At 44.5% G+C, this 22,837-nt stretch overlaps 2 protein-coding genes across 2 annotated transcripts in view; one reads left to right on the forward strand and one right to left on the reverse strand.

The window, feature by feature from the left end:
- The window catches only part of TRIM23 (tripartite motif containing 23), a 65,971-nt gene extending 61,498 nt beyond the window's left edge, over positions 1–4,473 (forward strand). Inside the window, exon 13 of the mRNA XM_088444056.1 lies at positions 4,191–4,473. The gene's annotated coding sequence lies outside the window, so the exon portion shown is untranslated. The remainder of the gene's footprint in view (positions 1–4,190) is intronic.
- PPWD1 (peptidylprolyl isomerase domain and WD repeat containing 1) overlaps positions 1–22,837 on the reverse strand; it is a 38,090-nt gene that overhangs the window by 14,858 nt on the left and 395 nt on the right. The window contains exons 2-7 of the mRNA XM_088444055.1: positions 22,415–22,517; positions 21,064–21,164; positions 19,068–19,188; positions 14,855–15,302; positions 5,195–5,385; positions 2,291–2,480 (exon numbers count right to left, since the gene is read on the reverse strand). Of these exons, the coding sequence (XP_088300181.1) occupies positions 2,291–2,480; positions 5,195–5,385; positions 14,855–15,302; positions 19,068–19,188; positions 21,064–21,164; positions 22,415–22,517 (1,154 nt within the window). The remainder of the gene's footprint in view (positions 1–2,290; positions 2,481–5,194; positions 5,386–14,854; positions 15,303–19,067; positions 19,189–21,063; positions 21,165–22,414; positions 22,518–22,837) is intronic.

Consider the following 22,837-nt stretch of genomic DNA (forward strand, 5'->3'; position numbering starts at 1 on the left):
CAGCGCCTCTACTCCCTGATATACAGGCTCCACCTCCTCTGGCGCCTGTTCGTCTATACGGTCCTGTACCTCCCCTTCCTCCGTATCAGGCATGTCGTCCTCTTCCGTATCATTCCACATAAGAGGATACGGTATAAGTCTCCTGGTAGGGACACTAGAGGACGATGCCCCGGAAAGAACCTGGGCTGGTTCAGAGAAGGCAGACCTTTGAGATCTTTCAACCTCTCTCTCCCTGCGAGAAGTTTCTAGCTCTGCAGACATGTGAAACATGACTGATGTAATTTGATCAGTCCATGAATTTTGTGCGGATGCTGCAGCCTGTGTCTCTGAAACACTTCTCACACAACAGGGAACTGGATGATAGTCCATGTGTAAACATTCACTACACAATTCTTACAGGAGAAAGTTTTTTTGTGCAGCCTTAGACCACTTAGATGACATTCTACCACTTCACTGTACACAGCACACAGAGAAAAAAGGTAGTGATACAGACAAAACAACACCACACACACACACACACAGTTTGAAGAATAGATAGGGGCATAGAGGGAGATTATATCAACCGCGCCCAACCAGCTCTGCTTCAGAGACCAGTGCAATTAACACAATCTAGACAGACAGATCTTATTCTCTGCATGTGGCAGCAGTCTGTGTTTGTAAAATGGCCACCAGCCTCCTTCTGGAAGTGCTGGGGCTGCTGGGAGGCAGAAGCAAAACTGTGTGTTAGGCTCCACCCCCATCCATTCTTGCTGCTTAGTGTTTTTAATGCCCGCCTGTAATTTTCTCCTGGTCACCCTGCTACTCAGAGTGCCAGGAGTCATTAACCTTCTGCTGTCAAATGCTGCCGGCGGCGGGCTTGCTAATGGGGGAGCGCAACGAAGGCCGCATGCAGCGCATGTGGCTACCCCCCAGCATGTGCTGCAAGCAGCGGCGGTGAGTTCTCTCGGCAGCTCCAACAAAGCAGACAGGCAGGGGCAGCGAGCTGCCTTTCTGATCTTCATGCTGATCGAGGATCCATTGATTTTCTTGGAACAAAATTTAGACTGACCTGGAGGGGGGTAAAGAGGGGAAGGAGCTAGCTACAATTCAAATTTATTAAAGTGCCAGCTCCCGGTTATCTCACATCTATAACCCACTGTACTGAGACTTCAGTGTCCCTTAGTGGATGGAGAAAGAACAATTGAGCGATAACGACCTCGTTATCATTCATTATACTGTGCAGTGGATGATGTGCCCTCACTGAATGATAGGTCATTCAGTGCAGGCACCCTCCCTCATCCCCGAACATGCACAACCTAATGAGATAGTCAGGTTGGGCAGTATATGTTCAGGCGATGACAGATGCCAACAACGACCAGCAGGAGCGAGCATTGCTGGCTGCTGCCGGCATATTCACTGCACGATTAATGAACGATTGAGCGATAACGATGTCGTTATCGCTCAATCGTCCATTTATATTGTGTAGTGGATATGCGCCTTAAGTCATTCATCCCCTACTTATATCTCCAACCTTTCCCCACTCCTTCCCACCCTCTCCGCTGCTCCTCCAACTGCGGCCCCACCTCTTCTCTAGTCACTTCCTCCCACTCCCAAGATTTCCCCACTGCACCCACCACCTCTGGAACGCTTTCCCTTGCCAAATCAGCCTTACCACCAGATTCCCCAACTGTAAATGTTCCCTATAAATATACAGTACCTTTTTACTAAATCCCACCAGCCCTTCTAAATTCACTCTCTCCTTACTGGTCTCCGTCCCAGTTCACCCTTTTTACCGCCTCCCTGTAGAATGTAAGCACAGGGCCCTCTCCCCCTTGTTCTTCCCCTTACATTATGCTCACTACCAGTACACACCGACGCTGTTTGCTCACCCATATGATTTGTGCCTCCAACTAAACAATCACCACTGCCTGCTAACCCCAGCTAAAGCCAGCTGCCATACCCTATCCCCTGTACTTATCTGCCACTGCCCACTATTTTGAGCATTGTATTTTGCCATCTACTGGAATTGTTTCTATGTCTACTTGTGGCAACTAATAATAGATAAAATAAAAATTGCAGAAAACGTTCCTATAAAAAGTTTTTTTTTTAATTTTAAAGTGTTCTTCATATTATGGAACCTACAATAGTTGGCATTAACTTAAGGTTGGATTCTGTGCGGCTACGATCATTAACTTGTCTGAAAAGATGATCTAGTAGTTGTTTGAACCATTAAGTATTTGATACAATTACTAAGATACAAATTATAAGTACATAGGTGGACATTAGCATTTGCGGTGAATACGGCACTAACCATATAAAAGCGATTCTTTTTGAAGGCGGTGCACACGATGGTGGGGTCAGGCTGAATACTCAGGAGGACGGGATTATCGGAGGCCTTCATCTCCACTGTGGTAGCAGCACGATGCTTCTTGGCCACCCCCTGGAATAAAGCAAGTTGCATCACCCTGATGTTTTCTTGCTTGCCAAGGATGCGCACGCACCTGGGGAAGGAACAAGTACAGGCTTATAGCACTGGCTGGCACAGGAAGGTCTCACCCACTTAGTCAGACAATCTACAGTAGCACAGGCTAATACCTGAACCACGGCTATTATATGGCGCTCAGGAAGTCTAAAGGCACACATCCACTAAAAGACCACAGAACGACTGCATGATTACGACATTGTAATCGTGCAGTCGTTTGTCAGTCTGTGATGAGCCTACACTGAAAGAGCAGTCGTTCACTGTAGGCACATCAATCATCTGCAAACATGCTGAACCTGACGTTATCGTCAGGCTGTACAACATATTTGTACGATGATGGATGTCTAAACGACCAGTGGGAGCAAGCATCGCTGGTCGTTTACAGATCGTTTGAAAAAAAAGTTGTAAACGATTTTCAAACTATTATTCAACGATAACGTTCAATTTAATCATCTAGTGGATATGAACCTTAAGAATGCTCTTAACAACTGGCCTCTGGCAGTATGCGCTGTTTCCCCTTGTGAAGAACACCTGTTTGCGATCTGGGTTTCCCACCACTCACCACTACCTTTGGTATATGACTGGCAGCAGCACAGATCGCAAACCTATGCTGTGTTATTTCATTACGATAACTATTGTCTCTATGAGTACTCTCATTGGGGTGCGCCTATTAGAGGTTCCTGCAATGTTTACACCAGGACCTTCTTTTTAACGCAGTCCAACAGCAGATACTCATTATACTTATTCCCTACCCTGGGAGTACCTTTATAGTACGCTCACATGCCATTCAATGGTTATACAATGGCATGCAGCAGCTGCTATTTTGTAAACTCCACATAAAGGAGTAGCTTTACTTTTTCCTATAACCTTACTGTCTACAAGTACCTGGGTGGTATCACAGGCGACCTACATGTGATCTGCCTCTCATTACAACCTGTGATTTACTTATATTCATTTTGATATTTGCAGGGTCAGCTATTATTTCATCTGACCCCCTTATCATTGTATTTCTCTGATTACTGTTCAGTGTTATTGTGCTGTGATATCTCACGTAACCTATATTGAATATTGTATGGTTATTATCACATTCTTTTCTAGAAGATTTCCTTGTATGCTTCTGCCGTAATTCTGATTAGCCATTGTGCTATGACGACATTATGAGGTCATTGAACTAGTATATGTTTTATATAGGTCTCAATATTGTATGAGACAGAGAATTATAGACCTATTTGTAATATTTCACTTAGCTTCACATAATTGTGATAAGTATTGTATTATATGTTGTCTTATGTTCTATGTATGTTCGTGTTCTGCTTGTGATAATTTATAGCTGTTATTCCAACAGTAATGCCAATAAGTAACAGGCTCAGACTTGTTTTTGGTATTTTAAAATATATCTAATAAAAGTTATTTTTTATATATTATTCTTATTATAACCTTTACATTCGAGTGCCCCCAACAAGAGAGTTTTCTTCTTCTTCCCCATACTAAGTTCACGAATGAGCCAGACTGAATTGCCGGACCCTATAAACACTGAGCCTTTAATTCAAGGCATAGACTAAAGATCTTATGATGGCTGAACAACAATCAAATATTGTGCATTAGTTCACCTATTTACTGAATTGGAGTCTGATGGAATGTAAAAAAAAAAAAAAAAAAAAAAAAAAAAAAAAAAAAAAGAGATACAAAATACATATATATTTTTTTTTATTTTTATTTTTTTCTACAGGTCACCTAGCGCTATACTGCTCAACGGATCCGATGGCCAATATCAGAGTCGCACCGCCATCCTGCTCAACGGATCCGATGGCCAATATCAGAGTCGCACCGCTATACTGCTCAACGGATCTGATGGCCAATATCAGAGTCGCACCGCTATACTGCTCAACGGATCTGATGGCCAATATCAGAGTCGCACCGCTCTTACGTTACTGTGACTGGAACAGTAACGAAGATCCTTCCTGTTATTAAGAGGCAGGGTGCTGTTTTGACAGTGGAAACATTGCAGAGAGGATAGACAGAGTACAGGCATGCAGCGCTGTGCATTAGTGGACACATTTATATCTGTGCCCAGCCAGCAAGTGGGCAATATCTGCAAAAATAATTAGATCAGTGTCCAGCCAGATTACACTGCCCCCACCCAGCAACTTCTTAATGCCACCAGGCTGGCAATTTTGGGGGGGGAAAACACTGCACCATATAATTTGGAACATGTAGTGTGAAGTGATGCTCTGGCTGTTAAATGAGCCTCTTCTGAATGTAGCAAAAACCTTGGCTACGTCATATTGCTATGGATTTTCTGGATGCACTGCACAGTGCCATGAGAGGGCTTTACGGCACCCTGTGCCAGCCACGCCCCCTGAGTGTATGAGGTCATGTCTGGGAGGAGGGGCCACCAGACCCTGGAAGAGCATTACTGCCTCAGGATGCTCTGGGCAGTTGTACAAGCTGCAGTGTGCTTGTCTGGACCCTCCTGAGGACGCTCGGGACGGCACTGCAGCCGCAGGGCTCTGCACGGTGGCACCGCTTGCACATCCCTAATTACAACCATGGCACTGCACTATACTAACAAAAAGGGTCAAGACTAGAAATTACATTGTGAATAAACTTGGATGATAAAGCGCAGCAATAACCCAGCCCCCACCCAGCAAAACACACACTTCTGTAGCACTTTTGTCCCATGGCATCTGCACTGTGTTAAAGTTTCACTAATGTTCCATGACAGCCTCTCACCTGTTAGTTTCTATGTTAATCACTTTAATCCCCAGCATTGTCCCATACAGCACAAAGTGTCCGGTCTCGTCAAAAATGACATTGATTAACTTAATGGCGTCCACTTTCTCCAGCTCCCGCTCCACCGCCATGCGCCTTCCGAATTCCATGTCCGGGAGCTGCTGACGCATCTGCTGTAACTCCGTAAACATCTGCAAGACAAATCAAAGCGAGAGCTCACAATCGGTCATGAAGACGGCTATGTGTTAGTTTTAATATATGAGAACTTACAATGAGACATTCTTTGCAAGAACCTAGTTTTATTTATATGCATCAATACATCATCATCATGCAACTTTCACCCACACTTGTATTAAGGTTTAACTCTTAAACTTGGAAAACGGTCATATAAAATATCAAACTGTTTCAGATCTACTAACATTTTCTTTCCTCTTTTTGCCGTTTTCCCTTTATCGTACTCTGGGCCTGATTCAGACCCGGTCGCAAGCGCTGAATGCTCGCAACTGGGTCCATGGTGGCCCAGAGCGCATGACGGAGATGGCTCAGTCGTGCACATGCGCGAGACCCGGATAGCGACGGGCAATCCGTCGCTCCAGGTCTCGCAACAAAATGGGCGTGCTGTCGATGTTGAGTGACAGCATGCCCCCTTTGGTGGGCGGGTGGCTGCCCAGATGGAGGCATTCCCAGGAAAACGCCTACCGTCTGGGGGCGGCCCCACTGACATCACAAGTGATGTCAGTGGGAGAGCTTTCGGCTCTGTTTGAGCCGAAAGCTCTCGTCGCAAGCCCGATGGTCGCGATGGTCTTGAGCATCGCGACCATCATCCTGGCCGCTCGCATTAGCTGTGGGTGGCAACCCATAGCTAATGCGAGTGGCCAGGAGGCCGCTCCATAAATTAAAAAAAAAAAAAAAAAAAAGACGCCCTGATTCAGAGCGAGCACTCTGTCAGAGTGTCCGGCTCTGAATCAGGGCCTGTGTCTCTCTTACTTCTGAAAACTCATTTAGTGCAAATTGCCATTGACCAGGGGTATTCAATAGGCAACCCTACTGCTGCTGTGGGACTACACATTCCAGCATGGCTTGCTATAGAACCGGTATGATTTACCCGACAAGGATGAAGGAACTAGTATGAAATCCCGACAAGGATGAAAATCCTGATCGCCCCTAGGTAAGTATTCACTAACCTAATTCTACCCCCTAACCCTCCCTTAGGGGTGCTTAACCCTAACCCCCCCCACCCCCTCTAAGTGCCTAAACCTTACCCCCCCTTCCCCGCCGCATAAACCCAAGTCCCCCGGGCGGTGCATAACCCTAAGCTCCCCCCGGGAGCACTAAACCTAACCCTCCCCCACCGTAGCTGTCCTCGCCCGGCTTCACTTCGATTTGGATGTCGGGCGCAGGTCTCCAGGCGTCGGTAAAATGACAGGCGTCTAGATTTAGACGCCTGTCATTTAACCCTCGCCGGGATTAAGCAGTCGGGAAGCTGGCTGTCGGGATTAGGTCGGCCGGCTTCCCGACTGCATACCCTTGCTACAGTTTTGCTATTAGGGCATAATAAAACTGGCAGTGCATGTTGGTATGTGTAGTTTCACAGCAGCTAAAGGGTAGCATGTTGAATATCCCTGCCTGAGATGAGTAAAAGATTGTTCCTCACAGTGTGCAGAGAGGGGCTTACAGACCATACAGATGTTCTGTTTCCTCTCATTTTTGGTAAGTCTTATACAGCTTTCTTTTCACAAATAAAACACACATTTGGAGCCCTAGTGGTGAGGAGTCAAAAGATTATTGTAAAACCCCAGCAGTGAACATGATGCGGGAAGGTAATTGCTAAATTGAAACCAAAAACATGTATCACACTGTCCAGACAAGCATGAAATATGTATTAGGAGCAGTACAGAGTAAAGGGAGTGAGAAAGGGAACTATGCATCAGCTCCAGCTAACATTAGGGGACCCCACTGGAGATGATCAATGCAGGGACATTCTGAGAGATGTTCTATAGACTCATGACTAACAGGGCATTTATTTGTTGACTGAATACAGATGTGTTCTTATACATCTTTGCTGCAGTTGCGCTAAAAAGCCCCTCTTGGTGCACCAGGTCCCGTGAGAGCGCCGGGCATCTTGTGTCTTTTTTTGCTGAAAATGCATCTAAGTCGCAACGTGATGTGACACAAGACTGTGCCGATTAATTTGATATACGACACTTGTATATCTGTATGCAACTCAGTCTCAATCTGTATAGAAAGTGCTACAATGTAACAGCCGCAGCTATTTCCATGCCAGGTTCCGTTGTGGTTCATATACAGACTCATGTGCACACAGAAATGCAAGTGTTACGTATCAAATTAATCCGCACAGTCTGCTGGTGCGTCCCAGTTGCATCGCATTGGGACTTACAGTGCTTTGCAAAAGTATTCACACCCTTTGCATTTTTCATATTTTGTTACATTACAACCTGTAATTTATTTTTTTCAATCTGAATTTTATGTGATGGATCTGCACAAAATAGTCTAATTTGGTGAAGGGAAATGAGAAAAAAATTATATAAAAAATGATCTTTATAAATAAGATTCAGAAAATTGGCATGTGCATATCACCCCACCCTCTTTGCTATGAAGCCCCTCAAAAGTTCTGGTGCAACCAATTACCTTCAGAAGTCACATAATTAGTGAACTGAAGTCCACCTGTGTGACATCTAAGTGTCACATGATCTGTCAGTATAAACACAACTTTTCTGAAAGGCCCCAGAGGCTGCAACACCACTAAGCTAGAGGCATCACACCATGAGGACCAAGGAGCTCTCCAAACAAGTCAGGGACAAAGTTGTTGAGAAGTACAATTCTGGGTTGGGTTATAAAAATAATATCCAAATCTTTGATGATTCCCCATCAACAAATGGAAAGAACATGGTTCCACAACAAACCTGCCAAGAGAGGGCCACCCACCAGAACTCACAGACCGGGCAAGGAGGGCATTAATCAGAGAGGCAGCACAGAGACCAAAGGTAAACCTGAAAGAGCTGCAGAGTTCCACAGCAGAGACTGGTGTATCTGTGCATGTGACCACAATAAGCCGTACACTCCATAGAGCTGGGCTTTATGGAAGAGTGGCCAGAAAAAAGCAATTACTTAGTTATAAAAATAAGACGACACGATTTGAGTTTGCCAAAAGGCATGTGGGCGACTCCCCAAATATATGGAGGAAGGTGCTCTGGTCAGATGAGACTAAAATTTTACTTTTCGGCAACCAAGAAAAATGCTATGTCTGGTGCAAACCCAACACTTCCCCCCTCACCCCAAGAACACCATCCCCACAGTGAAACATGGTGGTGGCAGCATCATGCAGTGGGGATGTGTTTCAGCAGCAGGGACTTGGAAACTGATTTGAGTCGAGGGAAAGATGGATGGTGCTAAATACAGGGATATTCTTGAGCAAAACCTGGTTCAGTCTGCCTGTGATATGAGACTGGGACGGAGGTTCACCTTCCAGCAGGACAATGACCCAAAGCAACACTCGAGTGGTTTAAGGGGAAACATTTAAATGTGTTGGAATGGCCTAGTCAAAGCCCAGATCTCCATCCAATTGAGAATCTGTTGTCAAACTTGAAGATTGCTGTTCACAAGCGGAAACCATCCAACATGAAGGAGATGGAGCAGTTTTGCCTTGAGAAATGGGCAACAATCTCAGGGACAAGATGTGGAAAGCTCATAGAGACTTATCCAAAGTGACTTGCGGCCGTAATTGCCGCAGAAGGTGGCTTGACAAAGTATTGACTTTAGGGGGTGAATAGTTATGCACGCTAAGGTTTTCTGTTATGTTGTCCTAAATGTTGTTCGATTCACAATAAATAAATATATAAAAAAAAAACACACACACACACACACACACATATATATAAAAAAAAAAACAACACGCATATATATATATATATATATACACACACACACACACACACACACACACACACACATACATATACATACAGCTTCACAGTTGTAGGCATGTTCTGTGAATGAAATGATGCACACCTGCAAAGGGGGTGAATACTTTTGCTAGGCACTGTAGATGCATTATCAGCAAAAAAACAAAACAAACATCTGCCGCTAGAAGAGCCTCTCTGTACTTGGCAGCTCACTCACGCCAGGGAAGTCTCGCTTTGTGGCGTATTGACGCTAGATGTATGAGGACATCTGTACTTTCAAAAGCAGGCAAAAAAGTTAGTAGTCAAGGCCAAGTTACTTACAAGCCATCAAATATGAAAGAAAAGCCTTGCGGTGCGCAGAGCGTGATGTACAAAATTGTTAGGAGTGTGTTTACCCAACATTTACCATGTACCAGCAGCACTCACAGTAAAGCATCAGTGTTGTACACATTACCCCAGCAGTGCCTAATATGTCTCAGGCATAGCGATTTACCCAACATGCCAGTAGCACCCAGGAAACTGTTCCCACCACTGGTGCCAAGCATAAGCCTACAGTGGTTATCACATACCAGCAGAAGTCTACTATTCTCCTCCTGCACTGGTTGAAGTGCACAAAAAACAAAGACACACCCACTAACTGCATCAGCCATTATCAGTACAGAGTGACGCTGCGGGAGGGCCTTTGTACCGATATCACACTTGTAATTAGGGGTTGCTGACATTTGTATTGTAAAAAGGACCTGAAGGATGTGCATCTAGGAATTCTATTACATGTATCCCCCACCCCAGGTAAATTACGTTGAGCAGGTGGTACGCACCATTCACCTGATTTTTTTTCCCAGACAGTTAGATCTCACAAGCAGGGCCCTTCACCCTCTTGCTTCTCACTGAGAGCTACGGTTAAGGGCAATCATTCACTTTGTTGTCCAATTATCTCATGGTTACCTCCTCCCGCCCATATGCTGCCTGTTTGACCCTTTTTTAGATTGCACAGTTTATACCATGGTTATTTTCCTTCTATGGGGGCTAATGAAATGTTCTCTTTTATATTGCAAAACCACAATTATTAAGGCTAGGCTACTGCTGCAAAACTGGGAGTAACCAGCCAGCCAGATGACTAGTCCTGCAGAAGATGCTGAATCCTCAGGACTCCAGTAGTCTGGGTGTATTGTTTTGTGTCAAGCCATGTTCAAAAGGATATGGATGTGGGAGAAAATAACCTTGTATTTTCATGTTGTTGAGACACTAGTGGGCTGCATGTGAGGATAACAGGTCTGCTTTACTCAGGAGGTCTAAAAGATGCTGCCGGGGAGAAACCAGACACAAACTCCAAAGAGCTTCTTGTGCTTCAGCCACAATGCCCCCCTGTCACTCTGCCCCAAGAGACTGCCCTGTTAGGATGGAGGTATTGGTCTAACTAAAAAGTGTGACTGACAGATTGACAGCTTTGATTTTCTGACTGTGAAAGGATTGATTCATTCATAGAAGGACCAGTGACGTCCTCAGCTGCCTGGGGAATGTAGGTTTACAATGCCAATACTTGTACAAAGCAGCAGTGCAATGTAAGGTTAGCAGTCAACGGATTTTATTCCAATGCTTTAGTAGTGGTCCCTTAACAGTAACAACCAGTGGGACCTAGAGGTATCTATATACACATACACCTCTGTGGAAGATATAAGCAAACATAAAAAGAAGGGTTTATATGGTCTCCCCGTGCTTATGTGGGTTTCCTCATGGTGCACAGATGTGTCTATGTAATAGGGAATATAGATTGTAAGCTCCTTCGGGGCAGGGACTGATGTGAATGACTGAAATATGTGTACGCTATAAAAATGACTTCATAAATAAATGAGAAGCTCGGTCTGCCAGCTTTATTGCTCTGTCATACAAAGACATATGTGTATAACTAACTCCCAGAATACAGAATAAAAGTGGAAAAAAAAACAACAGGTTGAATTAGTTAGCGGCAATGAAAATCACATCCATACCAGGAATGGTCTTACATCTGGCCCAAATCAGGGGCAATTCTTGCTACCTAACAGCTGTCAAACAGCCCCTGCTGCAGAACATGAAAGGACTGTGGCTCACTTTTGACCTCTTATATTGTTCAGCTCGGTGTACAAATAAAATGTAAAGTATTCTTATTAGTCCCTGCTGAGGCTCTCTGGGGTCTTCATTCAACATGTTAGAGATTTGTGTTTAACAGAGCATTGTGCACACCTATCCCACCATATGTTATCTACTAACTTAATCATGAACCCACAGCTAGGAAACCACAACAAACACTACTACATACAGAATTGTGTAACGATAGCTAATAAACTACCCATCTCGCAACAGTATCCGTACATCAGTCTCTTAATCGAACAAATGTTTATCAGGAAATTACTAGGAATACAAATATATAAAACATTACACTGCAAATCAAAATAATAATTACTACATAACAATATTTATATATTTTATAAGTGTGCGTAGACAAGATGGGAAAGTACCAAGGAACCATTAAATATTTGTTTACCTTTGCTTAGTGCTACAACTGGAGGACACTGGAAATGTTGGGGTATAGTGGGTGCAGTAAGTGGGCAGGCACTTTAAATCACTAGTCCACAGCTCCGCCCCCTTATACCATATGCCTACCAGAGCACTCACTTTAGTTTAAAGGGCTCTAGCAGTGTGAAGACTTCATTTGGGATGCTTTGCAGTCTTTACCTTTTTTGTTTAATTTTTTCATGCGTTTCCATATTCCAGACAGCTGATGGCTGTAAGGCAAAAGAAACTGCTCCCACATTCTTTCTTAAGTAGTCACAATGGGTACCAAGACCATGGATCTGTGTACTTTCGATGTACAGAGTAGTCTAAAGGCCGGGCCAGGTGAAGGCTACTCTGCACAGCAAGGCCAAGATCTAAGATTGTCGGAAAGGACCGTCCTTAGGGAAGACTGCTATCTTCAAGATGTGATGCTTTCTCCCCCTATTAATGGATCTCATCCCTGGCAGGCTGTGTGTTGAAGTCTGCCAAAAGCCTGTCTTAGCAGCTCTATGCACGGTCTTTACGTATCCCAATTGTTTTGAGAGGTTTGTGTTGAAGGGGTGGTTAGTGGACTTTTTGATGCATCCGTGCAAAAGGCTGCTTCATGCTTGGTCTCAGGATCTGAAGCTTCATTACATTAGGAAACGTGAAGCACGCTTGATCCAGACTTTGAGGCTTACATTTCTGTTTGGAGGGGAGAATTTGGGTCATCAGGGTGCAGGGGTAGAATGCCAGTCACTGGGAATAATGGAGATTTGCTACACTTCTTGGTTTAAGAGTACCATGAAATCTCCAGAATAATTTCCTTCCTCTACAGATCTGGTTAACCAAGTGTGGGCAAAAGTGTCAGGTCCCTACAGATTTTGGCGAGTTATCCTCTTTCTAGTGAGATAGCTGTGGTAATCTCCGTTTGTGGATACCTTAATTTCGAGGTTGTCCAAGTCATCCACCATTCTCATGTCTAGTGCTGCATCTCTCAAGAATGGAACAGAAGAGCGGATTAATTCTCTCTCACAGCTGAGGCCTCTCGTAGGCCTACCATGACTTATATCCGAGTATATAAGGCAGTGGACATCTTTGAGAGTTAAAAATCTAACTGACCAAAAGCAAAGTTGCTCAACTAAGGTGCGTGCTCGGGGCGCCCTAGAATACCCCCTGTGTGGTGCAGCTTTAGATACCGGTCATGTGGGGGACAGAAAATCTGCAACTGGACCTGCATATTAATTCCCAGAATCCTGAGAAGCAGACAAGGAATCTAAGACGACTCTGGAATCGCTTCAATTCACAGGTAGGGTCCAATTCTCTTCAGAGCTGAATAAGATAATACTGCAGGCCACATAGTGGGGCGAGATCTTATTTGACGATTAAAGGTCCTAGACCTAGTAGGTTCCAGGGTTCAGTCGTTGTAGCCCCCAGGTGGCACAAGGTGTTAGTGCTTTTAAGATGACCCATCCATCTCAAAAGGGGTCAGCTGCAAGGCAGCCCATTGTCCTTTATCTAAGAAACCTGACAAGCAGTCGGCATAATGGGCAACAGTCTACGAAAAAAGGATTTTTGTACTTATGTTAAAGAAAATCATCATTTGTGTACACTGCGCATCTACTCTTTATGCTGCCACTCTCACATTGCCCCAGTGAAGCTTACAATCCATACAGTGTATGGGAATCAGTACGAGTCTGCTGGCGGGTCAAATCCCGGCAGCCCAACAGGTTGAAATACCGAATGTCGGAAGGCAAGTATAAACTAACCTATTCTACCCCCTAACCCTAATCCTCCCTTTGGGGTGCCTAACCTCCCCCCAAGTGCCTAATCCCCCCCCTTCCCCGCCGCCTAAACCTAAGTCCCCCGGGGGGGCCTAACCCTAACCTCCCCCCGGGGGGGAGCCTAACCCTAACCTCCCCCCGGGGGGGAGCCTAACCCTAACCTCCCCCCGGGGGGGGGGAGCCTAACCCTAACCTCCCCCCGGGGGGGGGGGGAGCCTAACCCTAACCTCCCCCCGGGGGGGGGGGGGGGGAGCCTAACCCTAACCTCCCCCCGGGGGGGGGGGGGGGAGCCTAACCCTAACCTCCCCCCGGGGGGGGGGGGGGGGGAGCCTAACCCTAACCTCCCCCCGGGGGGGGGGGGGGGGGGAGCCTAACCCTAACCTCCCCCCGGGGGGGGGGGGGGAGCCTAACCCTAACCTCCCCCCGGGGGGGGGGGGGAGCCTAACCCTAACCTCCCCCCGGGGGGGGGGGGGAGCCTAACCCTAACCTCCCCCCGGGGGGGGGGGGGGGGAGCCTAACCCTAACCTCCCCCCGGGGGGGGGGGGGGAGCCTAACCCTAACCTCCCCCCGGGGGGGGGGGAGCCTAACCCTAACCTCCCCCCGGGGGGGGGGGAGCCTAACCCTAACCTCCCCCCGGGGGGGGAGCCTAACCCTAACCTCCCCCCAGGGGGGAGCCTAACCCCCCCCCCTTCCCCATGCCTGACCCTAACCTCCCAAGGGGGTGCCTAACCCTAAGTCTCCCCCGGGAGCCATAAACCTACCCACCAACCCCCCCCCGCAGTTGTTCGATCGTGTTGCCGGGCGCCGGTCTCCCGGCATAGGTAAAATGACAGGCATCAAAACGTCTGTCATTTAACCCTAGCCGGGATTTAGCAGTCGGGAAGACGGCGGTCGGCATTGCGCCCGCCGGCTTCCCAGTATATGCTACCACATGTACAAACACACAAAAACACTAGGGTTAGTTTTTGTGTGATTCCAATTAACCTGCTATATTGTTTTTGCATTGTGGTTGGAAACTGAAGTACCCAGAGGAGCCCTCGCAAATATGGGGAGAACATACAAACCCTATACAGTTAGAGCCTTGTCGGGAATAGTACCAAAGACCTCAGTGCTTGTAAGATGCATGCATCTTGAGTTGTGACCGCCTTTACGTGTGCACCTGGTTTGCAAAGTCGTCATTGACAGTGCACTCTTGCACCTACCCTAGGCTTGGTGCAAACGATAAACCTCAAATCTGACATTTTCGATTTTTCACCGGTAACTCCTCAAGGCCCACAGTGGCCTCAACACACAGTCACTGAACTTCTCCTATGTAACAGTGCCCTTTACAACTCAATTACACCTCTGAAGACTTAAGTGCGCCAATTTAAAGCTAAACAGTAATAAAGAACCATTGTATGAATAGGTTAAACAACGGACACATTGCATCACAGCTTACTTACACTCAGAGACTCGTCAAAGACTCTCATCAGCTTCCCTGTTAAAAAACGAAAAATCCGAACTTTCCGATCAGATCCAATCGTGGCAATCTTTTTACCATCCGGGGAAAAACTGATACCTGTGAGGCAGGTCTTGCACTTGGCAAACTCGTAAAGGTCTGTGTCCGTTTTGAATTCCCAGTTAACATTATTGGGGAATTTGTACCCCTGAGGAGGCCCAGTCCAGTATTCAATCATTCCGCTCTTGTCCGATGACACAACCACTTTGTATGCAGGGTTTAGCCGGATTGCCGTTAGGGGAGAGGAGTGCAGCTTTTCAAACACATGCATCGGCTTATTATCACCACGGCCATCGTACACAAAGATCTTCCCTGTGCTCTTCTCAGAACACGCAACTGCAGAGATGGCATCTCCGGGGCAGTACACCCACTCTGACTGACCAGGGTGATAGCTGGAATAAAATAACAAAACCAAATCAATCGAGCTAAAATATCTAGCAGAAAAAAAAAAGCCCATTAAAGCATTGGGATATATTTGTGTCATAGCATAATTCTGGGTAACAGGGAAAAGTCATCTGAAGATATTCAATGGGGACAGCTCTCCCAAGTATAATACTACAATGGGGTCAATCCAAGTAGGTGCGAGTTTGTTTCATGAAACACACACTTCGCATGAATGCGCGCTCCTGGGAAATGAGAGATCCAATTAGAAATGCCAACTCTCGCTACTCACGGGGAGGCTGTGCGAATATTCTATAGCATGCAACTTGGGAGAAGGGCATGAAAAACTGGGGAAACCATCCTGGACCACAAAAAAAAGTGACAATTTTGTTAGCAGAATCATATAGAAGGCTGTTAGTGGGCATAAGGAAAGTAGCGGAGGTTTTTAAATGGTGTCAATTGGCCAATTTGTGCATTTTTTTTAAAACTTATAAAAAAAAAACTGATAAATGAATTTGATTTTAACAAAAAAAAAATAATGATTGTGTGTTAATTTGGAGCCATTTTAGTTTTTTTCTTTTTTGCAAAAAAATAAAAAAAGGTAAAAAGCATCAATTTAATTTAAAAAAACAAGTAACAATAACATGTAACTATTGGGCCAATTAGCGAATTGAAAACTTCTAAATATCTAGTCATTAGGGGGGCTGTCCAAGCGGTCCTGCACTGTGGGCCTGATTCAGCAAGGAACGCAGTTGCTAATATGCCGATTGTTGCGTACTGCGCGAACTAGCCATTGTGTTCGGAACGCCGATCGCAGCAGTTACGCATACATATCGCAGAGTGAATGGCAGGAAGAGCAGTTTGTGGGTATTAACATGGAGGGGGGTTCGGCTGAACGCAGGCGTGCCAGTGCGTTTGGACGCCGTTGCACGCAGCCTGAGGCCTCATAGCGTGCATAGAAGTTAGCAATTTCTATGTAAGGGCAGGGCTTGTGTAAGTGTGCGTGAGGCTGCGATGGTACCGATGTTTTCGCAGTCATGCTAAACATTACGAATGTGTGTAAGGTAAAGTGGGAGTCCTTATGGGGTGCAGCGGTGGTATTGCGTTTGCAATGGATTAGCATACTATCGCAGCTGAACTACGTGCGTAATAGCTATTGCATTCGCAGTTGCGTTCCGTAGTGAATTAGGCCCAACATTTTTACCTTAAAATAAATATTTCCCCTACCATCTCAAAAAAACGTGACTTTCCCCTGAAATGGAAAAAAAAAAAAAAAAAGTGAGTTTGGCGTTAGACTGCAACTACACTTCGCAGTGCGAATTTGTCGTGAACACGGCTCGGACAAGCCAACTCACACCTAATTGGATTGACCCCAATGTGTGCACTATAAAAGGCTTCATTAACACAATAGATGACCAGCAAGTGGTTGATAAACCATGAAACACAAAATATCAATGTCTGCGCTGATAATTATAAATATAACACAATGGTAATTGAACAAATGTAAAAAAATTACATTTATTCAGAAATATATTATGTATGAACTGCAGTTCAATGAAACATACACACACATAACATGAAATAAAAGACATTAGGCAAACTTGTCACCATGTGAGGCATGTGAATGAAACAAATAAAACAGATAGCCTTGGTAACTGATTAGAGAAATTGTATCCAAATGATCCCAACAACTAGTTAGTATCCAATGAGGCAAATGTCAATATGCAAATAGCATTGGTGTTGGTTGGAAATAAACTTCCCAATTGATCCCAATATCACGCTGATATGAATGGAGACAGTATAGATGGATTAAACTAATCAGTATGAACGTTGATGGTCAGATAGAATTTAGATGTTACTGGTATGAATAAGTATCCAGACAGAATTCCAGTATCACATTAAAGAGGGCTAAGACAGTTAAATCACCATCTAAAGTGGTTGAAATCTGCCCCTCAGCACAGATATGGTGCAAATGGGTATGTGACTGGTCAATGCCACAGATCGCTCTCAAATCCCAATAAATTGTGCCCGCAGACTTTAAACTCCTTACCCAGTCAAGGGCTCCCAAGGGAGAATAATACCAGCAGAGGTGTAGAGCTGGATCGCGCCGCTCCAGCGGCTCCTCTCCGCACTGTGGGTGAGGAAGGCAAAGGTCCGTATGCGGGGAGTTCACCGCGGCACAGAGGCTTCAAGGGAGAGAAGAAAAGCGGCCCTGATCTGGCTGCACGGCCGCTCGTGGGCACCGTGGCAGAGAGCCGCTGAAAGCTCTGTACACGGAGGTCCCAGACAACTTGCACGGACGTGCAGGATACCGGCAGGTGTGTATAAATTGATGGCAGTTCACTGGATCCTTGATGCGTTTCTCCCATATACAGGGGTTTTCTCATTCATACCAGCAACATCTGAATTCTGACCATCAACGTTCATACTGATTAGTTTAATCCATCTAGACTGTCTCCATTCATATCAGCGTGATATTGGGATCAATTGGGCAGTTTATTTCCAACCAACACCAATGCCATTTGCATATTGACATTTGCCTCATTGGATACTAACTAGTTGTTGGGATCATTTGGATACAATTTCTCTAATCAGTTACCAAGGCTATCTGTTTTATTTGTTTCATTCACATGCCTCACATGGTGACAAGTTTGCCTAATATTGTCTTTTATTTCATGATGTTATGTGTTTGTATGTTTTATTGAACTGCAGTTCATACATAATATATTTCTGAATAAATGTAATTTTTTTACATTTGTTCAATTACCATTGTGTTATATTTATAATTACCAGCGCAGACACCATCTTTCTTTTTCTCTATTCTTGTGTGAGGGTATATTGCAGAAGCCCCTCTGGTGTCAGCTGCAGGTTTTCATATCAGGCAGCATTTGAACAGTTAGCGCACCTACCTGTTTTTCCCAATTGGTGAAGAACATTGCCTTTTCCAGCATGATGGCGCACCTTGCCATAAGGCAAAAGTGATAACTAAGTGGCTCGGGGAACAAAATATCGAAATTTTGGGTCCATGGCCAGGAAACTCCCCAGACCTTAATCCCATTGAGAACTTGTGGTCAATCCTCAAGAGGCGGATGGACAAACAAAAACCCACAAATTCTGACAAACTCCAAGCATTGGTTAGGCAAGAATGGGCGGCCATCAGTCAGTATGTGGCCCAGAAGCTGATTGACAGCATGCCAGGGCGAATTGCAGAGGTCTTGAAAAAGAAGGGTCAACACTGCAAATATTAACTCTTTACATAAACTAATGGTGCATACACACGGTCAGATTTTTCCTTCAGATATGAACGATAACAATTTAAAAATCGTTCAGTCGTTCATATCTGAAGGAAAATCTGACATATCTGACATGCCTGAACGATGGACGATCAACGATGCGCGTTCCCGTTTGTCAGATAACGATATCTGACATCTGATGTGTTTGCAGTCAGACTTGGACGATTCCATTCATTTTAATGCAGTCAAAAATCGTTCAATCGTTCAAAACTTTGGTAAAATCGTTCAAATCGTTTAATCGTTCAATCGTTCATCTGACAAGTCTGAAATCTGACCGTGTGTATGCTCCATTAATGTAATTGTCAATAAAAGCCTTTGACGCTTATGAAATGCTTGTAATTTTACTTCAGTATACCATAGTAACATCTGACAAAAAGGTCTAAAAACACTGCAGCAGCAAACTTTGTGAAAACCAATACCTGTGTCATTCTCAAACCTTCTGGCCATGGCTGTAATAGTACAGATATAAAGGAAAATACGTACCCAAGCTTCAGCATGTTAATCATGTCAAAGTTGACGACATCAAACACTTTCATTGCTTGGTCTTCTCCTACCGTGCACAGAAGTGCTCCTTCAGCACTAGCTGCAATGCTCTCTATCACTCCTGCACCAAGAAACATATAGCAAGAAAATCAACACCACTGTACAAAGGTAAAACTAGCTCAATTGTTAAATAAATAAAAGTAGATGTCCTCCTTTATTAGCAGTTTCTTACATAGCACAACATTCTGTTGCGCTTCACAAATGGAAACATTAATAGAACAAATCTGGGTAATAACAGAGACTGAGGTAGGAAGGCCCTGCACGCAAGCTTACAATCTATAGGGATATACTTTTGGGCTAATGCTGGGTACACACTATGCGATATGCTTTTGGGCTAATGCTGGGTACACACTATGCGATATGCCGCTCCGATCCGCTGGATCAGACGACCTATCGGGTACATAGTCTAGTGTGTGCCCATGAGAAGCTCGCTCCCGCGGGTCATTAACTACATAATTTGTCGGCCCTACTGTAGGGGAAAGTGGATGGTCTGGGTAGTGATCTGTATTATAGAGCGCATGTGTGTTGCAGTTAACAACAGGTGTGTGGCAAGCCTTGTGCAATGGTATTGAAGGTACTCACCCCACAAAACTGACCTGAGGATTTGATGGCTATCCGGACAGATAACTATAGACTGAGCACGTCTGTGTAGTTGGAGTAGCTGCACATAAGGCCTCCTCTGAGTATCCACAATGTGCAAGTAAGTGAATGTCACCAGGTCTATTGTGGTGAAGGATCTACCTTTAGTGGTCAGTCCTGCCAATTGCTGAGCACAGTTATAGCTTCTGTTGCTGTCGTCGGACAGAAAGTCTGGGCTGAAGATAAAGCCACAGATATCGGTAGGCACAGATACTACAGCTAGCTATACACGGTCAAATTTTTTGATCGAGGCGAGAAACTGATTTTTCTGAAAATTGAAAGCTCCAATATCTGTGCTACATATTATGCATTTCTTCTTAGAAGCTACAGATTTTCCTCCACACTCATTTTGCATATGTCCACCCACATAGATGAGACAGTATGTCCACCCACATAGATCACATAGTGGGAGGAATTTAATTGTTTCCAGCCCCCATCGCGCCTGACGGAGCTATTCAATTGTTGCTCCTGTTGGGCGCGATCAGCTGCCAGCACTCCATTTCAGCTCGAAGCCCCAGGAGGGTGAGAACTGAAATGTGCGAAAAGTGACCCGTTTGGGCGCCCAAACATCACTGTTACTTTAGACGGGAGATCCGGACCGCGTAAACAATTGAATTCCGCCCAGAATGTCCACCCACATAGTGACATAGTATGTCAACCCACATAGATGACAGTGACAGGAAAACATAGATTACTGACAATGCACACACACTGCTCCATATCGGAAAATTGAGGCCGAGATTTTAGTTCTTGAATGACAGATCGGATAATGGAAGAAATGCGTGTGTAGATGCTTTCTAACAGTTTCATCGGTATACATACTATACAATAAATGAGGCCGATCACCCGATTATTCGCAAATCGGCCCAATGATTGTATAGTATGTAGGTAGCTTAAGAGTGGGGGATGGTGTTGATCTGCTCACACTGCCGCTAGTTAAGCTAGCGGTAAGGTCCTTGTGCTGGGGGGCCACAGGGGAGTCTCATGTCATTTGACAAGCACATCTTCCCACATGTGACACGCTCTTGCTGTCAGTGGGGGGGTGTTGCTGTTCGGCATAGAGGGGAGAAACTATCTGGGCTCTCTGGACAACAGCAGGGCAGATATTCTATTTTACAAAACGGGCAGAGCGCGGCACCCAGGTAAAATAGCCTAGTGGGAGCACGTGTGTGGGTGTGTGTAGTATCATCACATCTATAACTGCTCAGATCGTTGTCAATTTATCCAAGACTATTAGTCTTTTTTTTTTTTTTTTTAAATCATCCTATAAGTAAAGTTACTTAAGTTGAAATATTACCTATATGACTTCGAAAATGTTTCACAAATTCAATTCCTTCCTCCACCTTCTTCCAGAATTTGACATGCCCGTCATGGCTTGCTGTTATGATGAAGTCTGTCCTGTTATAAGAGGAGCAGTAGTATTATAGCAGCTACAATAAATTAATTTTATCACTGGAGATTATGCAATTTAATACAGAGGTACACATTCAAATTTTCCTATAAGGTCATCCACTGTTGCCTTCCAAAGTCCTCACACATAACCAAGGCCATCGACTTTAGGATTATCCCTCTCCCTCAGAAGTGTTAAGTGTGGTTCCCTCCTCTAGGAAAGTCACTGTTAATGTACTTTACTATTGCTGCTGAACAGCACAGCTTGGAAGCATGTATAAAATACTGAAGAACTCCAAAGAATTGAGATGTGTTTAGCAAATCAAGCACCTGATTGCCAAGTCATAGCACCTGGTGTTGCATTCACTGAACACACCTCATGCACCTCCCAGTGTGAATTTCCCAAGCCCACGTCTTCCAGTGCCAAACATTTGGGGAAAAAAAAAAAAAAATCTATGATTAATGTCATATCTGACAAAACACAACCACATTGCGTATTTTTGTTTTTCTTTTTACAAAGTTTTGTAACTTTTTACCAAGAAGCCGATAATCATTTTACAGGAGATCCTCCTATAACTCATTGTTCGCTCTGCAAAATAGATCATTGGGGGTAAGATTTGTATGACTGCTACTTCAAAACATAGGTCTCAAATGAAAGCACTCAGGTCTGCGTCAACAGAGCAAAGTAATCTGAACTCTGAGGGAAAGTCAGTCATGTGACTGCAGAGGAAGAACGTGCAGGGGATGCCTGCTAAGAGGGGCTTCACAAATTTACACAGATCACTACTTCATGTGTCATGTTACTATGGTTGCCATGGTACACACATAACAATGAGCAAACTGTAAACCACAGTACATCTCATTTTTAGATGCGATAGGGATTTTAAGGAAGCACTTTCTTATTAAAATCATCATATATTGCAGACAGTTACTTCTGCACGAGTAGTACTAAAAGGAAAAGGTCTAAAGCTAGCCATACGCTTAACAGTAATTGTTCAGATCTGACTGATGCAAACCAGTTCTGAACTATTAACGTTCAGTCTATATACAAGCATGCGCAACGCTTGAAACAGACAGGAAAATGGTTAAGATCATTTGTAAATTTCATGCAGTGAAGTAAACATTGTGTCCATACATGGTTATTACACCGCTCAGCCCCGCATTTCAAATTTGGTCGGATAATCTGCATAATCCTGCAGTGTATGGCCAGCCTTACACATATAAAATGTACATCTAACACAAGCAGGACAAACACTTACTTGGTGCATACAATGTGGGTGATGATATCTCTGTGCATGTAGCTGCGCTCATACATCGAAGCACTTGGAAGATTGTTCAAGTAAACTCGCTCAAACTCAAGAACTTGTAACAAAGAAAGGAAAAGCGTAAAATGTTAAATTTATCTTTAAGTAAAGTCCATCAAGGATTTCCTAATATAAAGAAACCCTGTTCACAGGTTACAAAGTACTGGATAATACTGTTGACGCAGTAACTTCAAACAATGAATAAGAACAACAAACGCTATGCAGGTTATGTGAAGAGGAAGGAATTAAGTAATTAAGTGAATTCCAACTCTGTAGACAACAAAAGGAAAGACAGATTTAATTTGCCTTTCTTTAAAACCACATTACAAGCTAGGAAATAAGCATTTAGGGAGGAGGGGGGTGAAGGCCAGCATTCAG

This window comes from Taudactylus pleione, unplaced genomic scaffold, assembly GCF_031769625.1.
Source record: "Taudactylus pleione unplaced genomic scaffold, aTauple2 ptg000345l, whole genome shotgun sequence".
Classification (NCBI taxonomy): domain Eukaryota; kingdom Metazoa; phylum Chordata; class Amphibia; order Anura; family Myobatrachidae; genus Taudactylus; species Taudactylus pleione.